At 32.7% G+C, this 22,683-nt stretch overlaps 1 protein-coding gene across 1 annotated transcript; it reads left to right on the top strand.

Moving 5' to 3' along the window:
• The first annotated feature begins 5,695 nt into the window (after positions 1 to 5,695).
• On the top strand, positions 5,696 to 22,683 carry LOC106664897 (kinase suppressor of Ras 2). The gene is made up of 16 exons (XM_014390963.2): positions 5,696 to 6,041; positions 13,197 to 13,331; positions 13,409 to 13,559; positions 13,624 to 13,854; positions 14,416 to 14,605; positions 14,667 to 14,788; positions 14,851 to 15,114; positions 15,184 to 15,305; positions 15,392 to 15,553; positions 15,612 to 15,734; positions 15,796 to 15,969; positions 16,031 to 16,216; positions 19,669 to 19,802; positions 19,863 to 20,000; positions 21,433 to 21,562; positions 21,621 to 22,683. The coding sequence occupies exons 1-16, from the start codon at positions 5,898 to 5,900 to the stop codon at positions 21,771 to 21,773; spliced, it is 2,559 nt and encodes an 852-aa protein (XP_014246449.1). The 5' UTR covers positions 5,696 to 5,897; the 3' UTR covers positions 21,774 to 22,683.

The following is a 22,683-nucleotide window of genomic DNA, read 5'->3' as shown; positions in this document are numbered from 1 at the left end:
TCAAAGAGGGGCAACAAAGAGGCTGATAAATTGAGCAAGGAAAGTTCGATGAAGACATATTGGCCCTGAACACTTTTGTAGCATATCAAACTGCCAAAAACATGATCCATCAAACAATGAATTAAAGTCAAATCCTCCTTTCAATGGAAAATTAGCCAAGGACAGAGGCATGTGAAAAATTCATCACCAAGGTCCATCTCAGAAACAGAACTGAAAAATTTACAGTGTGTTGGTCTGCTAACTGCACTTTGCAGACCCTAGAGGCATATAGCCTCTCAGTGGCAGAAACAACCCAGTGAAGATATTGCCAGGAAGAAAAATAGACAGTGGAACATGTTTTCTGTTGGTGAAGGCTTGTGCAGGCTGAGATTCCTACTTCTGGAGGAGGAAAAGCTCGGGCCTGAAGGATACACACTAAGCCCTTCATAAGGCTTCGAGATCTGGTAAAAAGCCTTAGGCTTAATGAGGAGCTCTTGTCAACAATGGAGAAACAATAGAACAATACTGGTCATGGTTCGGTCATAAAGAGCCGAATCTTCTAATCTAATCAAATCTAACGTTCTTTGCAATATTTTCCTTTTTTACATGTTGTGGGCTTGGGATGGAATGACAATGCAACATTTTGGTGTATGGTACTAGAAAGTACTTGCACATTTTTAATTTTCGTTTCTCTATATTGTTCGACTGTAATCCATTTATTTACAACACAGATTAAATACATATACAATACATAGGCATTGTAAAGTAGACAGTAAAATTTAGAAGATTTTCAAAAAAAAAAAAATCAATGACAAAGCATAACAGCTTTGTGTATAAGTGATGTACAAAATAATTTATCAAGTCAAATAACAAATGTTATTCTACATGGATTTTAATTTTTAGGATTTAAGCCATTTACTCATGTAAAGAAAAAATAAGATAATTTTTTTTTTTAATTATTTTGTTGTATAATTTTTAGTTGTAAGTTTGTTGTTTGGTTTCTAGTTTAAGTTTGGTTTTTCATTGTATATAATTAGTGAATGCATGCAATGCAATTAACATTTTTAATTAAATTCACTAATTTTGTGGTCCGCTTGACCAATTAATACATTACAATTAATTAAGGTTTTTAGTTGAGATGAAAAAAAGTTAATTGCACGAGCGGGATTCGAACCCACGATCGTCGGCTAGATACGCCGCTGCTCTACCACTTGAGCTATCGTGACCTCGATCCACTCAGACATCAACTTCCTATCTCAACCCCACCTTATGAGTTTTCCCTCCTTTTTGCCATTTTTAAAACATTTTTTAAATTGTTAGAGAATTAATGTTATACAAATTCATGTTTAATAATTAAAACAAAAAAGAATATGTATATGGATAGTTTCTGCCTAGGCGTCGATGATAATTAGTGTACTGGTAATGATCTATTTGATTTTTCCAATGTATTAGGCTCCATAAATCATAATTTGTATATTTGGATAATGATCCATCTGAGCTGAAAGTTAAGTTAATTGAGATTTGTAATGAAATTGCTCAACTGGTGGTTAATGCTTTCATAATACACAATTAAAAACCAAACTTATATTAGAAACCAAACAACAAAGTTACAATTTTTACAAAATTTTTTGTATTAAATTTTTGTTTTTAAGAGGTATTGTTATTTTCACATAAACAAATATTTTAACAAATACCTGAAATATAAAAAATATCAGCGAAAAGTCAAATTTAAAAGTGCGCCACTTTTTTTGTACATTATTGTTTTTGAAGTGTACATTATTTTATTGTTTTATAGTTAAAAAAAACAGTTCTCATCATTTCTTATCTGAGACATTGCCTCTTATTTCAAAATATAGTTTCATACTTAAAATTAAAAGTAGAAACATGTTAAAAATCACAATGGAGTTTTTAAAAAAATTTATTTGACTAAGTTTATAAAATTAAATTTATTGCTAAGAAATGTACATGTATGGAGGCTTAAAGCTCTATTTGTACATTCAATATAAAACATATAAAACAAGTAAATAAAAAACTGTTTTTTGTTATTTTAATTTTAAATAATTGGTAGACTCCTTTAGATGGTCAATACAACTAAAGAGCCTGCTTGTTGTCTTTAATTTAAAAAATGTATTGTAAATTAAATAAATACTAATAAGTAAAAATAAATATGTCTTTTTTTTATAATTTATTTATTGTTATTAACAACTACATCTTAGAAGAATGCGAACAGCTGGCACGACACAGAGAGCAGTGCTACCTACCTTCCGATATCTCAGAAATTCAAGGCATAACAGCGACCATAAAGATCGACTTATGACATATTTAAAAACAATAAACGCTTACAGCCGCATATAACATGTGATTCCCCCCCCCCATTGTATTGTACGAACGTATTTATTAACATGAGTGGTTTAGCATGCATGGGTGCGGCTGTGACTAAATATCTGTAACTCACAGGCCCACTGATTTAGGTTAGTGATAATACATTTGTAGTATGATTGCGGGAAGGGTCGACAGCGTCTTGGCTGCAGTAATACTACCGAGATGCTACATCTTTTCTAGAATGATTGTATTTATTAGCATGAGAGGTTATGTGTGAATGGACATGGCTGTCGAGGAATATCGAGTACTCCACAGGCTCGTCAAAAAACCTTAGGATTAGTTTTATGGACGAGTGGAATTTGTAGATACCGTTTGAATGTATTTATTTGCGAGAAAGGAAGGAGGTGGCAGGATCAGAACCATCTTACCGACCTCCACTTTAGTTGTACTATTAGGAAACTAGGTTTATTAGTATAAATGTGTATTATGAATGTTTGGGTATGTAAATGATCAAATACCTCAATTTACCACATGTGGAGGGACACAAAGAGAAATGCAACAAAAACCGTAAGGTCCGATGAGTAGCCAATTAGAATGAAGTTATCAGCAGAAAGTGAAGATTTTTCAAAATGTGAGAAAGATATACGCGTGGTGCGTAAAAAAAAAAAAAAAACACCTACAACTTTTGTTACAATAAGTAAATTCGATAATTCATTGTCTAACATGATGGCGGTTCATGTCTTGTCATTTCAGATTCGTGTGGGGATCAGCAGTTGGTAATAATGGAGAACAAAGTGATTTTCTTAGTGTGAAAGTGACTTTATTTAATTTTTTTTAAGGTTCAAAAACCCATTTATTAAAAAAAAAAATGTATACAAAAGTAACTAACTCAACATTAATAAAGAATTAAACACTATAATATACATCAATGGAAAAGGCAATAAAATCCTTATAAATAAAACTACATAAAGATTCCACTAAACACCCTGTCTATATAATTATAACTAAGAATTATAAAAAAATATATATAAAAATAACATAATAAAGCATTATAACTACATACATTTTTTTACTAAATAAAATTATTATGCTGTAACTGACGTTTTAATGAGGAAACAGAAGTATTAAATAAATCGACAGTATTGCATATGTTGTTACATTCTATCATCATACGATTCATCGGGGAGTGTAGTTAAAAATTTGTTCTTTTAAATTCAATTTAAAAAATGAGCTTTTTGGCTCATACCCTAAATACAGAAGCATTAATCTTCTTCTTTTTAATTTTTAAATATTCTAATAAAATACTATTTTTTACCATAATAATTTTAGGTTCTTTACTAGTATTAAGATCAAATAATTGATTAAGAATTTGAATAGGGTTAGAAATTAATCTAATATCTTTTATCCCTTTAATATTTATTACTAAAAACATATCCCTATCTGAAGGCTGTGTAATACATTTTGTAATCCAAACCATTAGATCCATATTACTACTTTTCCCTAACTTAATCAAACCTGTACAAATTATTAAATTAATAAATATTGTCCACATTATTATCATAATAAGAATAATAATAAAATTAGGATTACCCCCTTTCATTACTGGTTTATAGATGTAATAAAAAAAATAGAACGATACCCTTGCCTTATGGTTACAGTGGGAACCCGTTTATCCGGACTTCCAGATTATCCAGACCCGTTTGTGAAAATATATTTTTATAAATTATTTAGAGATTGTGATATGCAGTGGTATAGCAGTGTATAGTGGTATAGTCCCACAATCTCCAAATAATCATTAATTAATGGTTACTAAACACCATACATTTATTATAAATTTTTCATAATTCTCAATGTACGTATATTTTTTTAAATTCATAATTCCACTATGGGACCTTTAATTCATCGTTCTAAATTCATGAAGGCCACCCAATCGCCCTTCTTCTAATGACAAGATCAAAGAGACCAGAGGGGCACGTTTTTGTTAAAAATAAATAAATAAATAAATTTAAAAAATAAATAAATAAAAAAGGTGTATACTATTTTAAAATATTAGAAATTGTTGTTTCATGTTGTTCATTGAATGGCTTTCATTGAAAAGGTTTTTTTTTATTACATATATTTTTATTAGGTATTTTTTACATATAAATTTTTCGAGAAATGCATGTCCGTACTTAACCAAAAATAAAATTAATAAAAACTATCTATTATTTTAAATGTTATTTGATATATGAATAAAAGTGTTCACTTTCATATGTGTGTTTTTTAATGACATGATACTAATAAAATCACAAATTTTCGGATTGCCCAGACTTTCGATCATCCGGGCAAGTCCTGTTCTCTTCAAGTCCGGATAAACGGATTTCTAATTCTGTATAACGACAAAAAATTGCCCCATGAATAATTTTATTCCACACAAATTATAAAATTATTATTTTATTGCTTCTATCATTAGCAAATATTAATGCTATTAACCAAACAGATTTTAAAAAATTATAGCATTATCGTCAATTAACCACTTAGGCTGAATATTAACTTGCATAGAAGAAAGAAATACATGAATTATCTATCTTATATTTTACTCCATAATAGGTTTTTAGTTGAGACAAAAAAGTCAATGGCACAAGCGGGGTTCGAACCCACGATCTTCGGCTTGATACACCACTGCTCTACCACTTGAGAGATCGTGACCTCAATCCACTCGGACACCAACTTCCCATCTCAACCGCACCTATTTTTTTTTTCCCTACTTTTTGCCATTTTTCAAATGACGTGTAATCAATCTGTCGTCGAGAATCCAATCCGATTACATGGCGAGGTCACGATAGCTCAAGTGGTAGAGCAGCGGCGTATCAAGCCGAAGATCGTGGGTTCGAATCCCGCTCGTGCCATTGACTTTTTTATCTCAACTAAAAACCTTAATTAATTGTAATATATTAATTGGTCAAGCGGACCACGAAATTAGTGAATTTACTCCATAATATTAATATCACTGCTAATTTTCTTTTTAAAAAAAATGTATGTACTAATTTTACAACTTGTAAAAAAATTCGCCTGCCAACTTGTAACTTGTTACTTTACGACCCCCCCCCGGTGATTAATTTTCTTCTTTTTTTGTATTTGTTTAATTTTTTATTTTTTTTTGTTTTTTTAAGGAAGCTGTCGTAAAGCTGTAAAACTGAAAAAAAAAACTGTAATCCCCCGCCTAAAATTGAATACAAATTTTAAAACAAGAAATATTTCATTTTGCTTTTTAATTTAATTAATTTACACAGAAGATAATATTATTAGTTAGTAATTATTAAAAAAATGTAAATTGAATATTATGAATTTGGGTAATTTTGGTCGTATTGAGATGGTATGTGTTGGCCAGCCTGAACTGATAGCGCAGCGGACGGTGCTGATAGTTTAGAATTTAGAAGTCAGCAAGTAATGGCTTCTCTCTCGTCCGTTCGCGAGTTGGTTTCAGTTTCGCCCGACGGAGCCGGAGGCGATCTCGGCCCGGCTCCCTTCTTTTAGTCGAACGGGATCTCGAAAAGGAATGAGAGCCGTCTGGCTGAGATGTAGTTTGATAGCTGAAGGGGGCGTCGCAACTAGCAATGACTGAAGAGGAGGCGGAGCACCGCCGAACTCTCGACGTCCTCCAGTCCATGATAGACACGTCGGCGGACAGACTCGAAGGCCTGAGGACCAAGTGCGCGACCAGCGCCGAACTCACCCAACACGAGATTCGAACTCTCGAAGTACGTATGACCGACATTTGAGCATATTTCGACCCGGAGGAAGGCCTGCGCCCGACACCAGGCAGCCGACTCCCCCAAATTTAATCAAAAATTTTGACCATCTTTCAATCATTTTCGAACCATTTTACCTGACTTTCAGGCGTTTCTATTTACCGAACCTTTTCTAAATCGCATTCTGTCATTTCCGAGAAACTTTAATATGGAATGTGCGCGATTGATTTTTCGACAGGGTGATAGTTGCATAAAAAAATCACCCGACTCACTCTGCGTTTTCTCTTTCTTTTTTATATATTTTTATTTGCCTTAACGTGACAGTTCTTTCTTCGATCCCGACGCCACTTTTCCACCGATCGATGATAATCAATTTTGAAAAAAAATCCTTCAAACATAACTTGAGGTTATGCTGGAACTTAAAAGACCAAACAACATCCTGTTTACATTACTGTTACTTATCTCGATAAAAAGTCTAATTTTAAAAAAATATACCAAAAATGTAGTTTGTGGAATAATCTTGTGATATCACAGCTAAAATTGCTTTTTGTACTGTCTAATCAAATTGAATTCGTCTAACAATACATAAATAAATTTAATTTGTATACCTCAGTTTGGTTTTCTTCTTGTATATAGACATTTTCTTTGTTAAACATGTTAGTATTAAACTGTCTCAACTAAATCATCAACTTTGATGCAACTTTCCAGTGGTTTCAGTCATACATTGACCTACTTGAACTTGAAGTCTAAATTAATTAAGTCAAGAAAAAAACTTTTTTTTCTTATTTAAAGGCATTGTCTTTGTTAAATTTCGTCACCACAGTTTAACTTCAGCCAGCTTTTTGATACAACTTGTCAACAAGTACCTGTAAATTGGTTTATTTGAAAACTAAAATAATACTTGCATACTTTTATAAACTTACTTTGTGTAGTCTTCTTCATGCTTAAATCAAAAAAGTCTCTGTTTAAACCTGGTGATACAACAGCAAAAATTGTAAAAAAAAAATCAGTATTTTTCACATATATCGTTATAATAGAACAATAAATATAATTTGAACACTCAGTTTGGTTTTCTTCTTTTATAAAGACGTTTTGTTTGTTAAACATATTAGGATCAAACTCTACCTTCAACTTTGAACTCTTGACAACAACTTCTTGAATTCTGCAACTTTCTAGTAGTTGCAGCTATACCTGAAGACTAAATTAACTGCACTAAGAATTGTTCTTATTTACAATTTCTCCTGCCAAGACAAGCAACTTATAGCAATTTGATTGGTTTTCTTCTTTTATAAAGACATTTTCTTTGTTAAATGTATTAGGATTAAACTCTCTCAACTAAATCTTCAACTTGGATGCAACTTCTTCCATTCTGCAACTTTCCAGTAGTTGCAGCCATTGATTTATTGACCAGAAGACTAAACTAACTGCGTCAAGAATTGTTCTTATTTATTTACAATTTCTCCTGCCAAGATAAGCAACTTATAAGCAATAACATTTAAGGAAACTTTTTTTATTATTTAAAGGCATTGTCTTTGTTAAATTTTGTCCCTTTAACTTTAGCCAGCTTTTTGATACAACTTGTCAACAGTACTAGTAAATTGGTTTATCTGAAAAACTAAAATAATGCTTGCAAATTTTTATGTCTAGCATAGTTTTATATATTTTGAATAGTTGTCTGCATGCTTAAATAAAACAAAAGTCTGCTTAAACCTGATGCTACCGCAGTAATTGTAAAAATATGTAGTTGCAGCCATAGATTTATTGACCTGACGACTAAATTAATTACATCAAGTAAAAAACTTTTTTTTTTCTTATTTAAAGGCAAATTCAGTATTTTTCACATCTATCATTCTAATAAATAATAAACAAATACATTGTAAAAATTTACTTTGATTTTCTCATTTATGAAGACATTTTCTTTGTTAAATGTATTAAGATTAAAGTCACCTTCAACTTTGATGCAACTTCATGCACTCTGTGACTTTCCAGTAGTTGCAGCCATAGATTTATTGACCAGAAGAGTAAATTAATTGCATCAAGAATTGTTCTTCCTTATTTACTATTTCTCCTGCCAAGACAACCAACTTATAGCAATAGAATTTAAAGAAACTTTTTTTTCTTATTTAAAGGCAATGTCTTTGTTAAATTTTTAACTTTAGTCAGCTTTTTGATACAACTTGTCAATAAATTTTCCTTTCAAAGAAGTGAACTTACTTCTTACATGACTGTATTTACTTACTTTTTATCATTATCTGTGCACTTAAATTAAAATAATTCTCCTCCAACCTGTGCTTTGCTTTTTCACGCAACTTGCAAATAATTACTCCAGCTAGCCCTCAAGCATTATTCAAAATTTTAAAAATCTTGTCATAAATTAATATCTGCTTCAAGTTAAAAAAAAATTAGCAGTTCATTCAGTTTTTCTGAAATTGCAAGAAATAAGTATAATTATTTAAATAACTCAATTATTTTGAGATGAAAATAGTCACTAAATTGATTTTTTGAGATTGAAGTTTTATTTAAATATCATTACATAAGCATAAATTTTGTTACAAATGAAAAAGTTCAGCACCAGATCAGCTTTCCTCATTTATAATCGGAATAATTGCATCAACAGCTTTTTTTTATCAACAAGCATCTTATTAATAAATACTTGTTCTCTCATTATATTACATTTCTTTGTTATATACATCATATATAAATTCTACCTGTGCTTTGATGTAAAAGCAAATCACAAAAGAAGACTTCAGAAATTGCAATGCACTCAAAAATAATATGCTACATTTTTTAAAATATTTACTTATTTTGAAAAGAAATGGAAAACAAAACCTAAATTGGACACAAACATCTCAAAAAAGATGGGTTCCCAAATCTGATTTGTATCACTATATCGGCTATGAACTTACATTAAATTTTACTGATTTAAACCAGTGAATTGTCAGAAAATCTTATAAAACTAGTCTTCCTGGTATTAATGTTTCTACAAATTAATAATCAGTACTTTCATTATCTGTCAATATTTCATTATTTAAAAAAAATCTTCCAATTTAATAACTAAAATTAAACAAGTAGTCGTATTTTGAGCAGGAAAAAAGCCGTAAGTCTCAAGTGAAGTCACAGTTAAATTCAATTCAATATCTATTGCCAAGATCTGGCTTATGAAGTCCAAATAAGGTTCTAATATGAAGCAACAATGATACAAAAATAAAACAGAACCATTTGTCATTCATTCCTTATCCATTGAAGGTTATTCCTTCAAAATTACAACACAGCATTAAACTTTTGCAAAATTTATATTCATCTTTTGCTGACATTTAAGTTTTAAAATTAGGTTAAATTAAAATAACAAATACAAAAAGAAAATAGCTCAAAATTTTTTCATGTCACAAGAGAAATGTTATTATTATTGCCAAATACCTATATTAGCATATCTTTAAAATGCTAAACCATTTTGTTTTCCTTATTATATAAACAAATAGTAAAAGTTTTTTTTTCTTTTTTAGATATTTATGAAAAGTTTTTATTAATTACAATTAATTAAGGTTTTTAGTTGAGATAAAAAAGGCAATGGCACGAGCGGGATTCGAACTCACTGTCTTAGGCTAGATAGCCGCTGCTCTACCACTTGAGCTATCGTGACCTCGATCCACTCAGACACCAACTTCCCATCTCAACCCCACCTTTTGAATTTTCCCTCCTTTTTGCCATTTTTCAAATGTCGTGTAATCTATTTGATTCTCGGCTTCATGTGAAATGGCCACGGAGAGCTTTAGTGAAGTATACTTCATTTTAAATCATTAAATTCAGTAATTTCGTGGTCCGCTTGACCAATTAATATATTACAATTAATTAAGGTTTTTAGTTGAGATAAAAAAGTCAATGGCACGAGCGGGATTCGAACCCATGATCTTCGGCTAGATACACCGCTGCTCTACCACTTGAGGTATCGTGACCTCAATCCACTCGGACACTAACTTCCCATCTCAACCGCACCTTTTGAAAAATGGCAAAAAGGAGGGGAAATTCAAAAGGTGTGGTTGAGATGGGAAGTTAGTGTAACAATAATTTTGTTTAAACAGAATCCTCAAAATAATGCCGTCCAAAAACATTCATGTCAAGACTTTTATTTTTTGTATTTCATTAAAATTTCATTTGTCATTTCTTACTGTCCCACTCGTCAGGGTTATAAGCACATCTATGTTCCATTACAAAATTTGTTCTCAATCGTGAATGTTGTCTGTTGCAACATCGCTTTCTTCTCTATCAAAGTGGCCTTTTAAATTCCACATCCTCTATTGATTTGTTCATTATAATGATAAGAATCAATATCCTGCTATCTGAAACAAGCCAAAAATAGAAAAAAACCTTTAGTTCTACCAAATTCTAATATTGACAAATTTATTAGTCTTTGGTTACTGAATTACAGATTAAATGATTTTTCAATTCAACTGTTTACTACTGTTTCAATTCTACTTGTCATGCAGTAGAGCTTAACGCCCGACTACACGTTGGGTGTCGTGCACGAGAGGTCAAACCATTTTACAATAATTTTCCATATTATTATCAATGTGTGGTGGGTAGTGACCGTTAGTCGATAATTATTCAGAAATCGTTAGATGCGGTCTGGTGTGATGTAGGTTTCAGAAAAATATTTTCTTTATCGTGCCAACGTTTCGAACTTTATTGAGATCATCTTCAGGGCCTGGGATTTACAAGCATTGTTTCAATTTAACAAATACATGTAGGATGTGGAAAAAAGTGAATTTATACAATCCAAAAAAATATTTTTTATATTCAATCAAAGTATTTCTACTCACTCAAAGTGTTTGTCTTCTGTGTAATTGTGCCATTCTTGGGTGTCGTGCTGAGAGTGCCAGTGAGATTTTGCTGTTGTATGTTTATAACACGACACGCAAGAATGGCACAATTACACAGACGACAAACACTTTGAGTGAGTAGAAATACTTTGATTGAGTATAAAAAATATTTTTTTGCATTGTATAAATTCACTTTTTTCCACATTCTACATCTATTTGTTAAATTTAAACAATGTTTGTAAATCCCATGCCCTGAAGATGATCTCAATAAAGATCGAAACGTTGGCACGATAAAGAAAATGTTTTTTCTGAAACCTACATCACACCAGACTGCATCACGATTTCTGAATAATTACTATTATCAATTAGAAATTGATCATCATATTAAAAAGCCATGGGTTCGAAAAAGCCATCATACCTAGAGCCGCTGAAAATCAACATAACTAATAAAATTCTACAGATTGTTAAACCAAAGCCTGCTTGTGTCTAAAATTATCACACATTACCATGTAGCTGACAAAAGTGAAATCGTTTTCCGTAGTGTCAGCAATAAAATCTGCTGTTCGATGATAGATGCAGACTAAATAGTAAACTTTTCAACCAAGTTATTTTAGCAAATTTATTCATGCTACATTTTGGGGCCAATCTGGCTCCCCTCTTTCTCTAATAACAAACATAGATTGGCCCCAAAATGCATCGGCATCAATAAATAAATTGGTTGAAGTGGTTTGCTATTTATTTGTCCGAATCTATCATTGAAGACAAGACAACCAAAGAAGGGTGAGGAATATTAATATATAAAATCTAGTGTTTACGTCTTTCTTATTAATAGTATATAATTACTTAAACACTAGTTAAACCAAATCGTTTATCCGTAATTACAATAGTTTATGTCCTCAAATATTTATTCGGGAAAATTTAAAATGGCAATTCCTTACAGTTTGTAATCAGTGTAAAAATTGTGTTCTCTTTCTACACTTATCCGTTAGTAAATTTGCTATTTTAATCAGTTCATTGACGCCTCAGGGTCATCATAAGTCCAAAGTGCAATTTGTACACTCACTGTTTATTATTCATGTATCTGCTAGTATAGAAAGTCTAAATTAATCTAAGGCAAAACTGTCTACGATTTTTATCATCATAATGTTAAGCTATAAAAAATGATGTCAACATTTAAAAAGTTTGACATGTTTCAGTAGATTTTATCGAACAATACATTAGCATTCTGGAAAAAAAAATGGTGCATTAAATTTAAATTACAAAAGCACTTTTATAAGAAAAGTTTTCAAATAACATTTAAAGTTTTTATAAGAAAACCAATTCGTATTGTTTTATATCTTTTTTATTTGTTTTAATTGGACGTTTTGGGGTTATACCCATCTCCTGCAATTATAAAAACAAGGGCATTTCAACTAAAGGTTATATGAACCCTCGGTGTGTCAATGTTTTTGGGGAAAAAAGCCCATTGTAAGTATGTCCAGCGGTCCTGGATTCGAACCTGGGTCCTTTAGCTTTAGCGTGGTGATGCGCACCATGTCAACTCCTAAACCATTGTAGTCATCAATGCCCACTCCCCCAAAAAACAGTTTTTAAATAAATACATTACCACCATGATTGTAACAAATATATCATGATGATAATGTTTTTATTTAAATTTGTTTTTTCTTTGCTGAAGATGTGTATAATAAAGAAATATAAAACCATATGAAAATTTTTCTTATAAAAACCATAAATTAAATAACATGTAAACAATATTTTACTATTTCCATGTTAAAAACATTTACATAATAAAAGTTACTTATAAAAACAAGGCAAATTGTAATTTCCAATTTTGGAACAATTTAACTGTTATGCATTTATTGTATTGTAAATATATAACAATGTATTTCAAACTGTTGGTGTTTTCTTTATGTTGCGGGTCTTTTTCACGGTGATACGTTTCATAGCAGTTAACTCAACGGTTGTAACTGTACAAAGCCATGCCCCAGTAACTGTGCGTTCAACCCATTTGCTCATAGGGCAAGAATGAAAGCTTTACGTTATTTTTGAGACCGCTAACTTTGTTTCTTATGAATGTCATTTCACGCCGAAGAGGATTTGTAGTTTAAGTTTTCCCCGAAGGCCATTAAAATATGTTAATGCGTTACAAATTGTAATTACAAAAAGGAAAGAAGGGACTTTTCAATTTTTTTATCGTGTTTATAAATTACTTTGATTCAATTATAACATTATGGATTGTTGAATATCTTGGGTAATTTTCGTTACGCTTTTTTAGGCTTGCAATTTATCCATTGAAATATAAAACAAATTATTTAAACATTTTTGCGCATATTACATTTTATTTCAGGGTAAACTGATCAAGTTGTTCTCCAGCCAACTTACCATAAAATCAAAGCTGAAAGATACAAATGCAGACACGAGGCAGCTTCCATCCGTCCAGCAATGGCTTCAGGTAGTCGGACTCAGCCATGAATCGATAGAGGTACACTGAATTTATTGTAATGCCGAGTTTTTATTTAATTGTACCTATAATAAAATTATTGTTTTTGTAATATAAAGGCGATATGTGTTCGAGTACGGTCTATTGATGTGTTACAAGAAAAATCCGAGCATGAGCTTAAAATGCTCTTGAATAGTGATCATTCGAGTTTTAGGCAAGAAGAGCTGAGAAGATTAAACCGTGCACTTCACAATCTTAAAAAATATACAGGTAATTAGATGAATCTATCATTAAAAACATTATTTCCTTTTTATTTTTTATTGTTTTCTTTCAGAAATTCTTGTAAAAGGAGAATGTGAAGCTTGTGAGCTGCCTTTGTATTGGGATTCGTGGGACAGGTCTGCGGCTTCAAATGTCCTCTCGCCGAGGAGCCAGCTCCGATCTGTCAACAGGATTGCGGGTTCGAGGCTCCCAGCCGATCTTGACGAGACCCCAGGGATTTTGTCAGGGGTCATCGGTGGTCAGATGTCACCTCCCAGTACACCACCGGTCAACAAATCCAAAGGTAACATGCTGCTGTTTTTAAATTTGGTGTAATGAAATTTGAAATTATCAATTGTTATTTATATAGTTAACTGTATTTTATCAATCCTTGTTCTTTTTGTGTTAAATTTACTGAAATCTTTGTCAAAATTTATCCTTACATTTCTCTCTCTTCTCTTCTATTCTATTCTCTCTCTAACTTTCATCTCTTTCAATCTTCCTTTTATCTTTCTCTTTAATCTCTCTCTTACTCCTATTCTCTCTTAATCCTTCACTTTCATCTCCATCAATCTCTATTTCATCTCTCTCTCTCTCTCTCTCTTTCTCTCTCTCTCTCTTTCTTTCACCTCTCACATTTTCATCTCTCTGAATCTCTTACTTTTTATATTTATCTCTCTTTCATCTCTAACTTTTCTCTTTCTCCCTTTTCATTTTTGAGGTATTTTTATTACTGTTCGATTGTATAATTACTCATAAAGAGAAAAACAAATGACGTGTATTATATATTTTGAAGTCTCAGATTAATAAAATTTGTATAAAAATAGTAAATTTGGACTTTAAATAACTAAAACGCGATTTTAAGAAAGTACTGGTTCAGTAGGAGAGCGAGGTAAATTTCCTTCAACTCCTCCACCGAAGATGAAGCATCAGACTGGTCTACACTCGGTCGTTCTTCTCCCGGACACCCACCCCCTCACAAAGTCCAAATCCCATGAGAGCCAGCTTGCGAATAAAGTGGACGGCGAAAATAACAACACGACCACGTCGACACCGTGAGTCTTGGAAATAATCTTAGACTGATATGAAATAACAAAAGGTTCAATTTTTAAACAGAAAAGCCGGAGAAAGGAGGGCCAGGCTGCCAACTGAACCAGGCCCAGGGAGAACATCACCACAGATATCAAGCCCTATCAAATCTCCTCCTCCAGACCCTCAAAACGAAACTCCATGCAAAAGTATGACTTTTGTTACAAATAAATGTGATTTAAACACTAAAACTTTTTTTTTGTGCCAACAGCCAGTTCCCTCCAAGTGCCCAAGTCTCCAAGAACCCCGACCATCACTCGAGGCATGGCACACGCAATCGCCCACAGATTCACAAAAACGTTCAAGATGATGACGACGTGCGATTACTGTGATAAGCAGATGTTTATCGGCACAGGTCTCAAGTGCAAAGAATGCAAGTACAAATGTCACAGGGATTGTGAGAGCAAAGTGCCTCCTTCTTGCGGATTGCCTAGGGAGTTCATGGATGAATTCAAAAAAACTCTTCAGACTGATAGTAATCCAATGTTACAGATAAGTTGTTTTTGTTTAATAGGGAATTATTGTTTTAACTTTTTTCCTCCAGCAAATACATTCATGCCAAACAATTCACCAAGTTTGGGCCGCCCTTCTCCTAGTCACCATGGTGCCACTGTTTCAAACAGAAGGGAACCATGGAAAACAGTGATTAGTGTTCCTCCATTTCCTGTAAGTTTAATATTAATTTTTTTAAATGTATAACACTTTAAAAAAAAATTTTTTTCAAAAATGAAATTTATTTTTAAAAAATTTAGGGCGGTCCTGATTCAAGTTCAAATACTTCAAGTTGTAACAGCTCCACACCGTCGAGTCCCGCTCTAATCCAGATTCAAACGCCGGTCGCCACGATCAACAAGCAGCAGTTTGACTTTCCCGATGTGGTCACTTTGGATACCCACCCACTCAACAGATCTCAGGTAACCGAGTCATTAAAAATTTACCAGCTTCACTTGGCTTATATATTTCTGTACACAGGATTCCGATAGAACCGTCTCAGGGAGTACTGACTCAGACCGGACGCCGGTGCGAGTCGATAGCCAAGACAGTCAAGTTTCTGACGGCGAAGCTGCCGATCGCCCCTGGCCAAGGCAGAATAGCGTATGTATTTTATTAATTAATCTTTTTTTAAGTCAAATCAATAATTTTACTGTTTTAACAGCTTTCTATGAGAGAATGGGATATACCATTTGGTGAATTGACAATGGGAGATCCAATCGGAACAGGCCACTTCGGCACTGTGTACCAAGGCAAATGGCACGGCGATGTCGCAATTAAAGTATTAAAAATGACCTGCCTAGATGATGAAAAAATGCTCGAGGGGTTCAGACTAGATGTAAATCAAACCAATACTCCTTTTCTTTCTTTAAATAAACAATTTTTTTTTTCTTTCTCAGGTGGCAACGTTTAGAAAAACAAGGCATGAAAATCTGGTCCTCTTCATGGGAGCTTGCATGAAACCACCTCACCTTGCTATCGTTACAAGCATGTGCAAGGGCTACACACTTTATACTCACATACATATTTATAAGGATAAGTTTACTATGAATAAAAACGTTTCGCTAGCTCAACAGATTTCACAGGTAATAAATTTTTACCTTTGGTCAATACACAAATTAACATGGTTTATAAAATAATTTAAACTTACTCCAAAAATAAGTTTTTTGTTTTTTTTATAATTATGATTTATGATAAATAAAGAAAGGAACTTGCAATAAAAAATGAAATGTGCAAAACAATAATAACAGTAAAATTTATTTACCTAATAAAATTAATTATTGTCTTAAATATTGTTTATGATTGATTGTTTATTTTAGTAAGTCGATTATATCCGCTTTAAAACCCAATGTGTTATTAAGTTTAAAAATATTCAACAATTAAAAAAATTAATGTCGTGAAATTTATAAAATATATTTTGTTCTCATATTCCTTAACAAAATTAATTTTTATTTGTTTTCGAAACATTTTAGAGTACGAAATAAAATTGAAAACTGATTCGGTCATCGACAACACGCCTTGCACGTGTAATTACAGTTTAGATCCTTGCCCGAGGAGGGTTAATAAAATTAGGCCATTGGCCTTTGGTTCCGAGTAGTCCTCTAGCCACCATTTTGAACATACAGTACTAGGATCTGAACAGGATTTCTATTTTAAGCTGTTTTGCTTTGCAAGTAAGAATGAGAAATGAAAAGTAAGAAATATCAGATGGTTGACGGATGACAGAGCAGATCGGCGGATGATGAACATAAAAAAATATCATCCAATTAATTAACGTTTTAAGTTGAGATAAAAAGTCAGTGTCACGAGTGAGATTCGAACCCATGACCTTCGGCTTGATACGCCGCTACTGGACCACTTGAGCTGTCGTGACCTTGATCCCCTCGGGCACTAAGTTGCCATCTCAACCCCACCTTTTTGCCATTTTTCAAATGTCATGTAATCTATTTGATTCTCGGCGACAAGTGAAATGGCCACAGAGAGCTTTAGTGAAGTATACTTCATTTTAATTCATTAAATTCACTATTTTTCGTGGTCCGCTTGACCAATTAATTAAGGTTTTAAGTTGAGATATAAAAGTCAGTGTCACTAAAGCTCTCCGTGGCCATTTCACATGAAGCCGAGAATCAAATAGATTACATGACATTTGAAAAATGGCAAATAGGAGGGAAAATTCAAAAGGTGGGGTTGAGATGGGAAGTTGGTGCCCGAGGGGATCGAAGTCACGATAGCGCAAGTGGTAGAGCAGCGGCGTATCAAGCTGAAGGTCATGGGTTCGAATCCCGCTCATGACACTGACTTTTTTTATTTCAACTTAAAACCTTAGTTAATTGGATGAAATTAATTGGTCATGCGGACCACGAAAAATAGTGAATATAAAAAAATATCTTGGAAAATTTTAGTTATTGGAAGTTGAAAATTTGGTCGAAGCACATTATAAAAAAGATTTTAACCTCAATTTGTTTGCTAAATATTGTAAGCCCATAAAAATGATATATTTTCATTGATTTTATGCATAAAAAAATAACATGAAAAAATGCAATTTTGTGCAGTGAACAGTAAAACGTGCAATTCCATGTAAAAAAAAAATATAGTGTCGAAAGGACGTCCTTTCCATGGTTCAAATTTCTGTCTTGGTGACATTGCAATTGGAATGATAAAAAGATACAATTGCATGGGAATCTGGAGTTTAACCCTTTCATTGCGGGACTGTCTTTGCTGAAAACCCCCGTTACAGGATATATTTTTTTAAACATATTTTTACTAAAGTACAAAATAACAATTTTTCAGGCGTATAAAACATATTTGTCATTAAAAGTTCAAAAAAACTAACAAAGTAAATCGGAATTATGCAATCCGCACAACATGCTTGCAAAAGTGCCGTTTTCTACAGTTAATTAAGGTTTTAAGTTGAGATAAAAAAAGTCAATGGCACGAGCAGGATTCGAATCCACGATCTTCGGCTAGATGCCGCTGCTCTACCACTTGAGCTATTGTGACCTCAATCCACTCGGACACTAACTTCCCATCTCAACCCCACTTTTTGAATTTTCCTCCTTTGCCATTTTTCAAATGTCGTGTAATCTATTTAATTCTCGGCGACAAATGAAATGGCCACGGAGAGCTTTAGTGAAGGTATACTTCATTTTAACTTACTAAATTCACTAGTTTTTGTGGTCCACTTGACTTATCTCAATAAAAACCTCAATTAATTGAAAGAAATTATTTCGTCAATCGGACCACAAAATTAGTGAATTTAATGAGTTTTCTACAATGTTCACTTTTAAGTTTTAAATGATTATTTTTAAGGGTAATTGTTTTAATGAAATGAAAATTAATTAATTATTTAAAACTGAAAACTATATATATTTTAAAAAAATTACAACTTTTGATGTTTCAAATCTTTGTGGTACTTTTTAAAACATACTCCAAGGCTCCTCATCATAACTTGGACAAAATGTACTGACTTATGCCTTCCAAGCCTCTATTTTAGATAGTGGAATAAAATCTATTTTTTCGTTTTTGTCTAGTCATCTGCTTCCTCATTCTCACTATCATCCTCCTTCAATATTTTTAATAAATCCTCATCGGACAATTCATTTAATATAAATTGTTTTTGAGTTTTAATATTTTTGACAGGTGTCTTCCTTCTTTTTAATAAGATAATTCCTACTCACAGTTTGTCGTTTTTCACCCATTTCAAATTCAACTGCCCAGAGGGTCCAGGTTGCTAGTCCATAACTATTTCTAAAATTTTATAGAACAGCATGCAATAAAAGAAAACACAACAAACATTGTTTCCTCACTATCGATGGTTACTATTTTTACCTGTTGTTTGTAAATAAAAAATATTTAAAAATAAAAAAAAAGTCATTAATTACTTAGCAAATATGGGCGAATGCTAAGACGCACAGCCAGAAACGCTAAGAATATATCCTCAACTACTGGAACGTGCTTTTTATTTCTTAAGTTTTTAATAAATATTTATTCAGAAATCGTGAGATGCGGTCTCACGATTTCTGAATAATTATCGATTAACGGTCACTAATCACCACACATTAATAAATATTATTAATAAAAATTATTTCTTAAGAAATAATATAATAAATATTACACACAAAACAAATAAAATAAAATAAAAATCACTGTAAAAGAAAAGGAATAAAATTGATACGTGATACTTTTTGAAAAAGTTGGCAAAAGAATTTTTTTTTTTTAATTTTCAAGTAATTTTTTTTTTGTACTTTTCTATTGTTTTTAAATATAAATATTACTAATGTATATTTTTAGAACATTAAAATTAAGCTTACTTATATAGCGAAATCTAAAAAAAAAAAAAAAATCGGGAAAATTCCAATAACGCCGGTTCCAATTAAGAAAATCAAACAAGGTAGGTAAATTCAAATTGAAGGTCTAGTGAAAGGAATGGTATAAGAAAACAAAATTAATGACATCTACAGCACTAATAAGACTAGAACATGTAAATTTACCTCCTCTGCATTGAAAGAGTAATGATAAAGTTTGAATTTATTTGTAGGGAATGGGTTACTTGCACGCCCGGGGAATTATTCACAAAGATCTGAAAACGAAAAACATCTTTCTGGAAAACGGGAAAGTCGTGATAACTGACTTCGGCCTGTTCAGCGTTACCAAACTCTGCTTCGGCACTAGGTAAGTCCATCATTTATAACTGAATACCATGAGCGTTGAAATTAACCCAAAACATTTCAGGAAGGGGGATGGACTTAGCATACCGCCTGGCTGGCTCTGCTACCTCGCACCTGAGATCGTAAGGAATCTGAGGGCCCATCAAAAACCAGAAGAAGACGACTTACCTTTTTCGCAGGCAACAGATATTTATGCCTTTGGGTTAGTAAAACTTTTTTTTTTTTTTAAATTTCTGACTTCCAAACCTAACACTATAGTGACTGCTATTAATTATTTTTATTACCAGTATAATTTTAAGCCAAAGTAGAAAGTTTTTTTTTTTTTTATTGTATTAGCATTATTATACCCACTGGTGCAATCAGTGACGGATCAGGTTGGACAGGCAAAAATCCAACAAATTACATGATTGGAGAATTTGTCAGAGTGGCGGCCAGAGAATGAACAACTCAGCAGTTCATGACTTTTTTTATTATTGGAAGGAAGTGTTAGAAAATGTAGTTGAGTGCTTATTGCCTTTTGCTTCGTCTTGTTTAATAATTTTAATAACATGGGAGCCTCCTTTTTGACCTTTTGTACTTTTTAAATTCATCATATTTAGTGATATATTGACCAAATTACTTCTTTCAATTAATTAATCATTTTATGTGAGGTTTTTTGGATGAAATGAAAAATCTAGTGTTGCGAGCGGGATTTGAACCCATGACCTTCGGCTCAATTCGCCGCTGCTTTAACGACTTGAGCTATCGTGACTTCAATCCACTCAGACACGAACTCCCCATCTCTCATCTGAAAAGTGGCAAAAAGAGGGAAAATTCGAATAGTTGTAGGTTGAGATGGGGAGTTTGTGTCCGGGTGGATCGAAGTCACGATAGCTCAAGTGGTAAGAGCAGCGGCGTATTGAGCCAAAGGTCATGGGTTCGAACCCCGCTCGTGACACTGACTTTTTTATCTCAACAAAAACCTTAATTAATTGAAAAGTATTAATTGGTCAACCAGACCATGAAAACTAGTGAATTTAATAAGTTAAATGAAGTACATCTTCACTAAAGCTCTCCGTGGCCATTTCATTTGTCACCAAGAATCAAATAGATTACACGACATTTGAAAATGGCAAAAAGGAGGGAAAATTCAAAAGGGTGGGGTTGAGATAGGAAGTTAGTGCCCGAGGGGATCGAGGTCACGATAGCTCAAGTGGTTCAGTAACGGCGTATCAAGCCGAAGGTCGTGGGTTCGAATCCCGCTCATGCCATCGACTTTTTTATCTCAACTAAAAACCTTAATTAATTGAACAAGAAAACATATCAAACACTTACAAAATACGCATCTGGCCGATTTGGTCTGACAGAGTCGAACTGAGGGGCTTGGCTAAATCCTTCAACATCCAACGTACCCTATCTTTTCAATCAGAATTCTCCACAGTATCCTCAACACCACCAATCAAATTATCCAGAAAGAGCTTAAAATCTTTTTTAAAAAAAATATATTTCCTCAATATATATTTTGTATAGATAGCAATAAATAAATTAAATTTAAAAAAGAGTGTAATTAGCATCAGTATTCAGACTGAAGTGATCAAGGGCAATTAAACCGAGGAAAAATTTTTGTTTTATTACAAACAATAATTGTTTTATAGGACGGTCTGGTACGAACTATTATGCGGTGAATGGCCGTTTAGAGGACAACCTCCTGAGGCCATAATCTGGCAGGTTGGAAAAGGGATGAAACAAACTCTTGCAAACCTTCAAGCATCACGAGATGTCAAGGTAATTCAATTCACCTCGGTCAAAAGGAAAAGAAACTGATTGTTCGCAATTTTTCCAGGAGATCTTGATGATGTGCTGGTCTTACAAAGCGGCCGACCGGCCCGATTTCCTCTGCCTGCACAAAACCCTCGAAAAGCTGCCAAAGAAACGCCTGGCCAGAAGTCCCTCGCATCCGATCCACCTGTCCCGATCGGCAGAGTCAGTTTTCTAAACGGAAACTATTTAATTTATCTCAAACAGTTACCTTAGTTAGCTGTCATTTCTTCACCTCATAGTATTTGTGTGTAATATTTAAAGTGAAATGCCGATAGAAGCATGGGTTAACGTCAAAACGTCCTGATGAACATTCAATGTTCAATTTGAGCATTCTTTAAACAATTCATGGGTCTGACAACATTTTTAAAGTTTTTCGTATATAATAATGAATTTAATACTTATATACTCAATATTTTCTTCACGGCTTTAACATATAGTTTTTTCATTTTAACTTTTTAACAATGTATATATAAATCCTTAAAGAGAGCTTTAAAAGATCGGGTTTTGTATACGGATATTGTTATAAGCTATTACATTTAAAAATAATTAGTCTCTCGTGGATTCGTTATGAATTGAACAGTTCAGAGTTTGAACTTTTTAAAAGCTGTTAACAGTTAATATACCATAATTTATTTAAATTGTTTATAATTTAATTGTTTTTATCACTATTTGGAAAAATGTAAATTGTGATAAACCCCACTTTGCTTTGCAGGAAATAGAAGAAAAAAATTAGACAAATTTATTCAAAAGTATAAAAATGCCAAATCCTTTAACAAAATAATTTTTATTAAAGGCTATTTAAGTATCGGTTTCTGTCCTATTCGTTATATTATAGATAAGTTAATTTTTAAACACGAAATTTCAGATAAAAAAAGCCAATTTCACAGATGGGATTCGAAACCACCGTCTTCGGAACTGTACCCCGATGTTCGAACCACCTGAGCCACTGTGAAATCGATCCACGAAACATCGACCTTTCTATCTCAACCCAAAGTTTTTTGAGTTGATGGGTTTCGGTCTGTGAGTAAGCGACTCTGTGCCGGTTCAACAGGTGTTTTTTTTTTTTTTTTTTTTTTTTTTTTTTT

Source organism: Cimex lectularius, unplaced genomic scaffold, assembly GCF_000648675.2.
Source record: "Cimex lectularius strain Harlan isolate CLEC.00 unplaced genomic scaffold, Clec_2.1 scaffold137, whole genome shotgun sequence".
Classification (NCBI taxonomy): Eukaryota; Metazoa; Arthropoda; class Insecta; order Hemiptera; family Cimicidae; genus Cimex; species Cimex lectularius.
This window is presented reverse-complemented; position numbering and strand designations above follow the sequence as displayed.

Excerpts from the sequence above, each read along its gene's own strand:
- LOC106664897 (XM_014390963.2), top strand. The coding sequence starts at position 5,898 with ATGACTGAAGAGGAGGCGGAGCACCGCCGAACTCTCGACGTCCTCCAG. Across the intron at positions 6,042-13,196 it reads ACGAGATTCGAACTCTCGAA|GGTAAACTGATCAAGTTGTT; the intron begins GTACGTATGACC and ends ATTTTATTTCAG. Across the intron at positions 19,803-19,862 it reads AAACTCTGCTTCGGCACTAG|GAAGGGGGATGGACTTAGCA; the intron begins GTAAGTCCATCA and ends AAAACATTTCAG.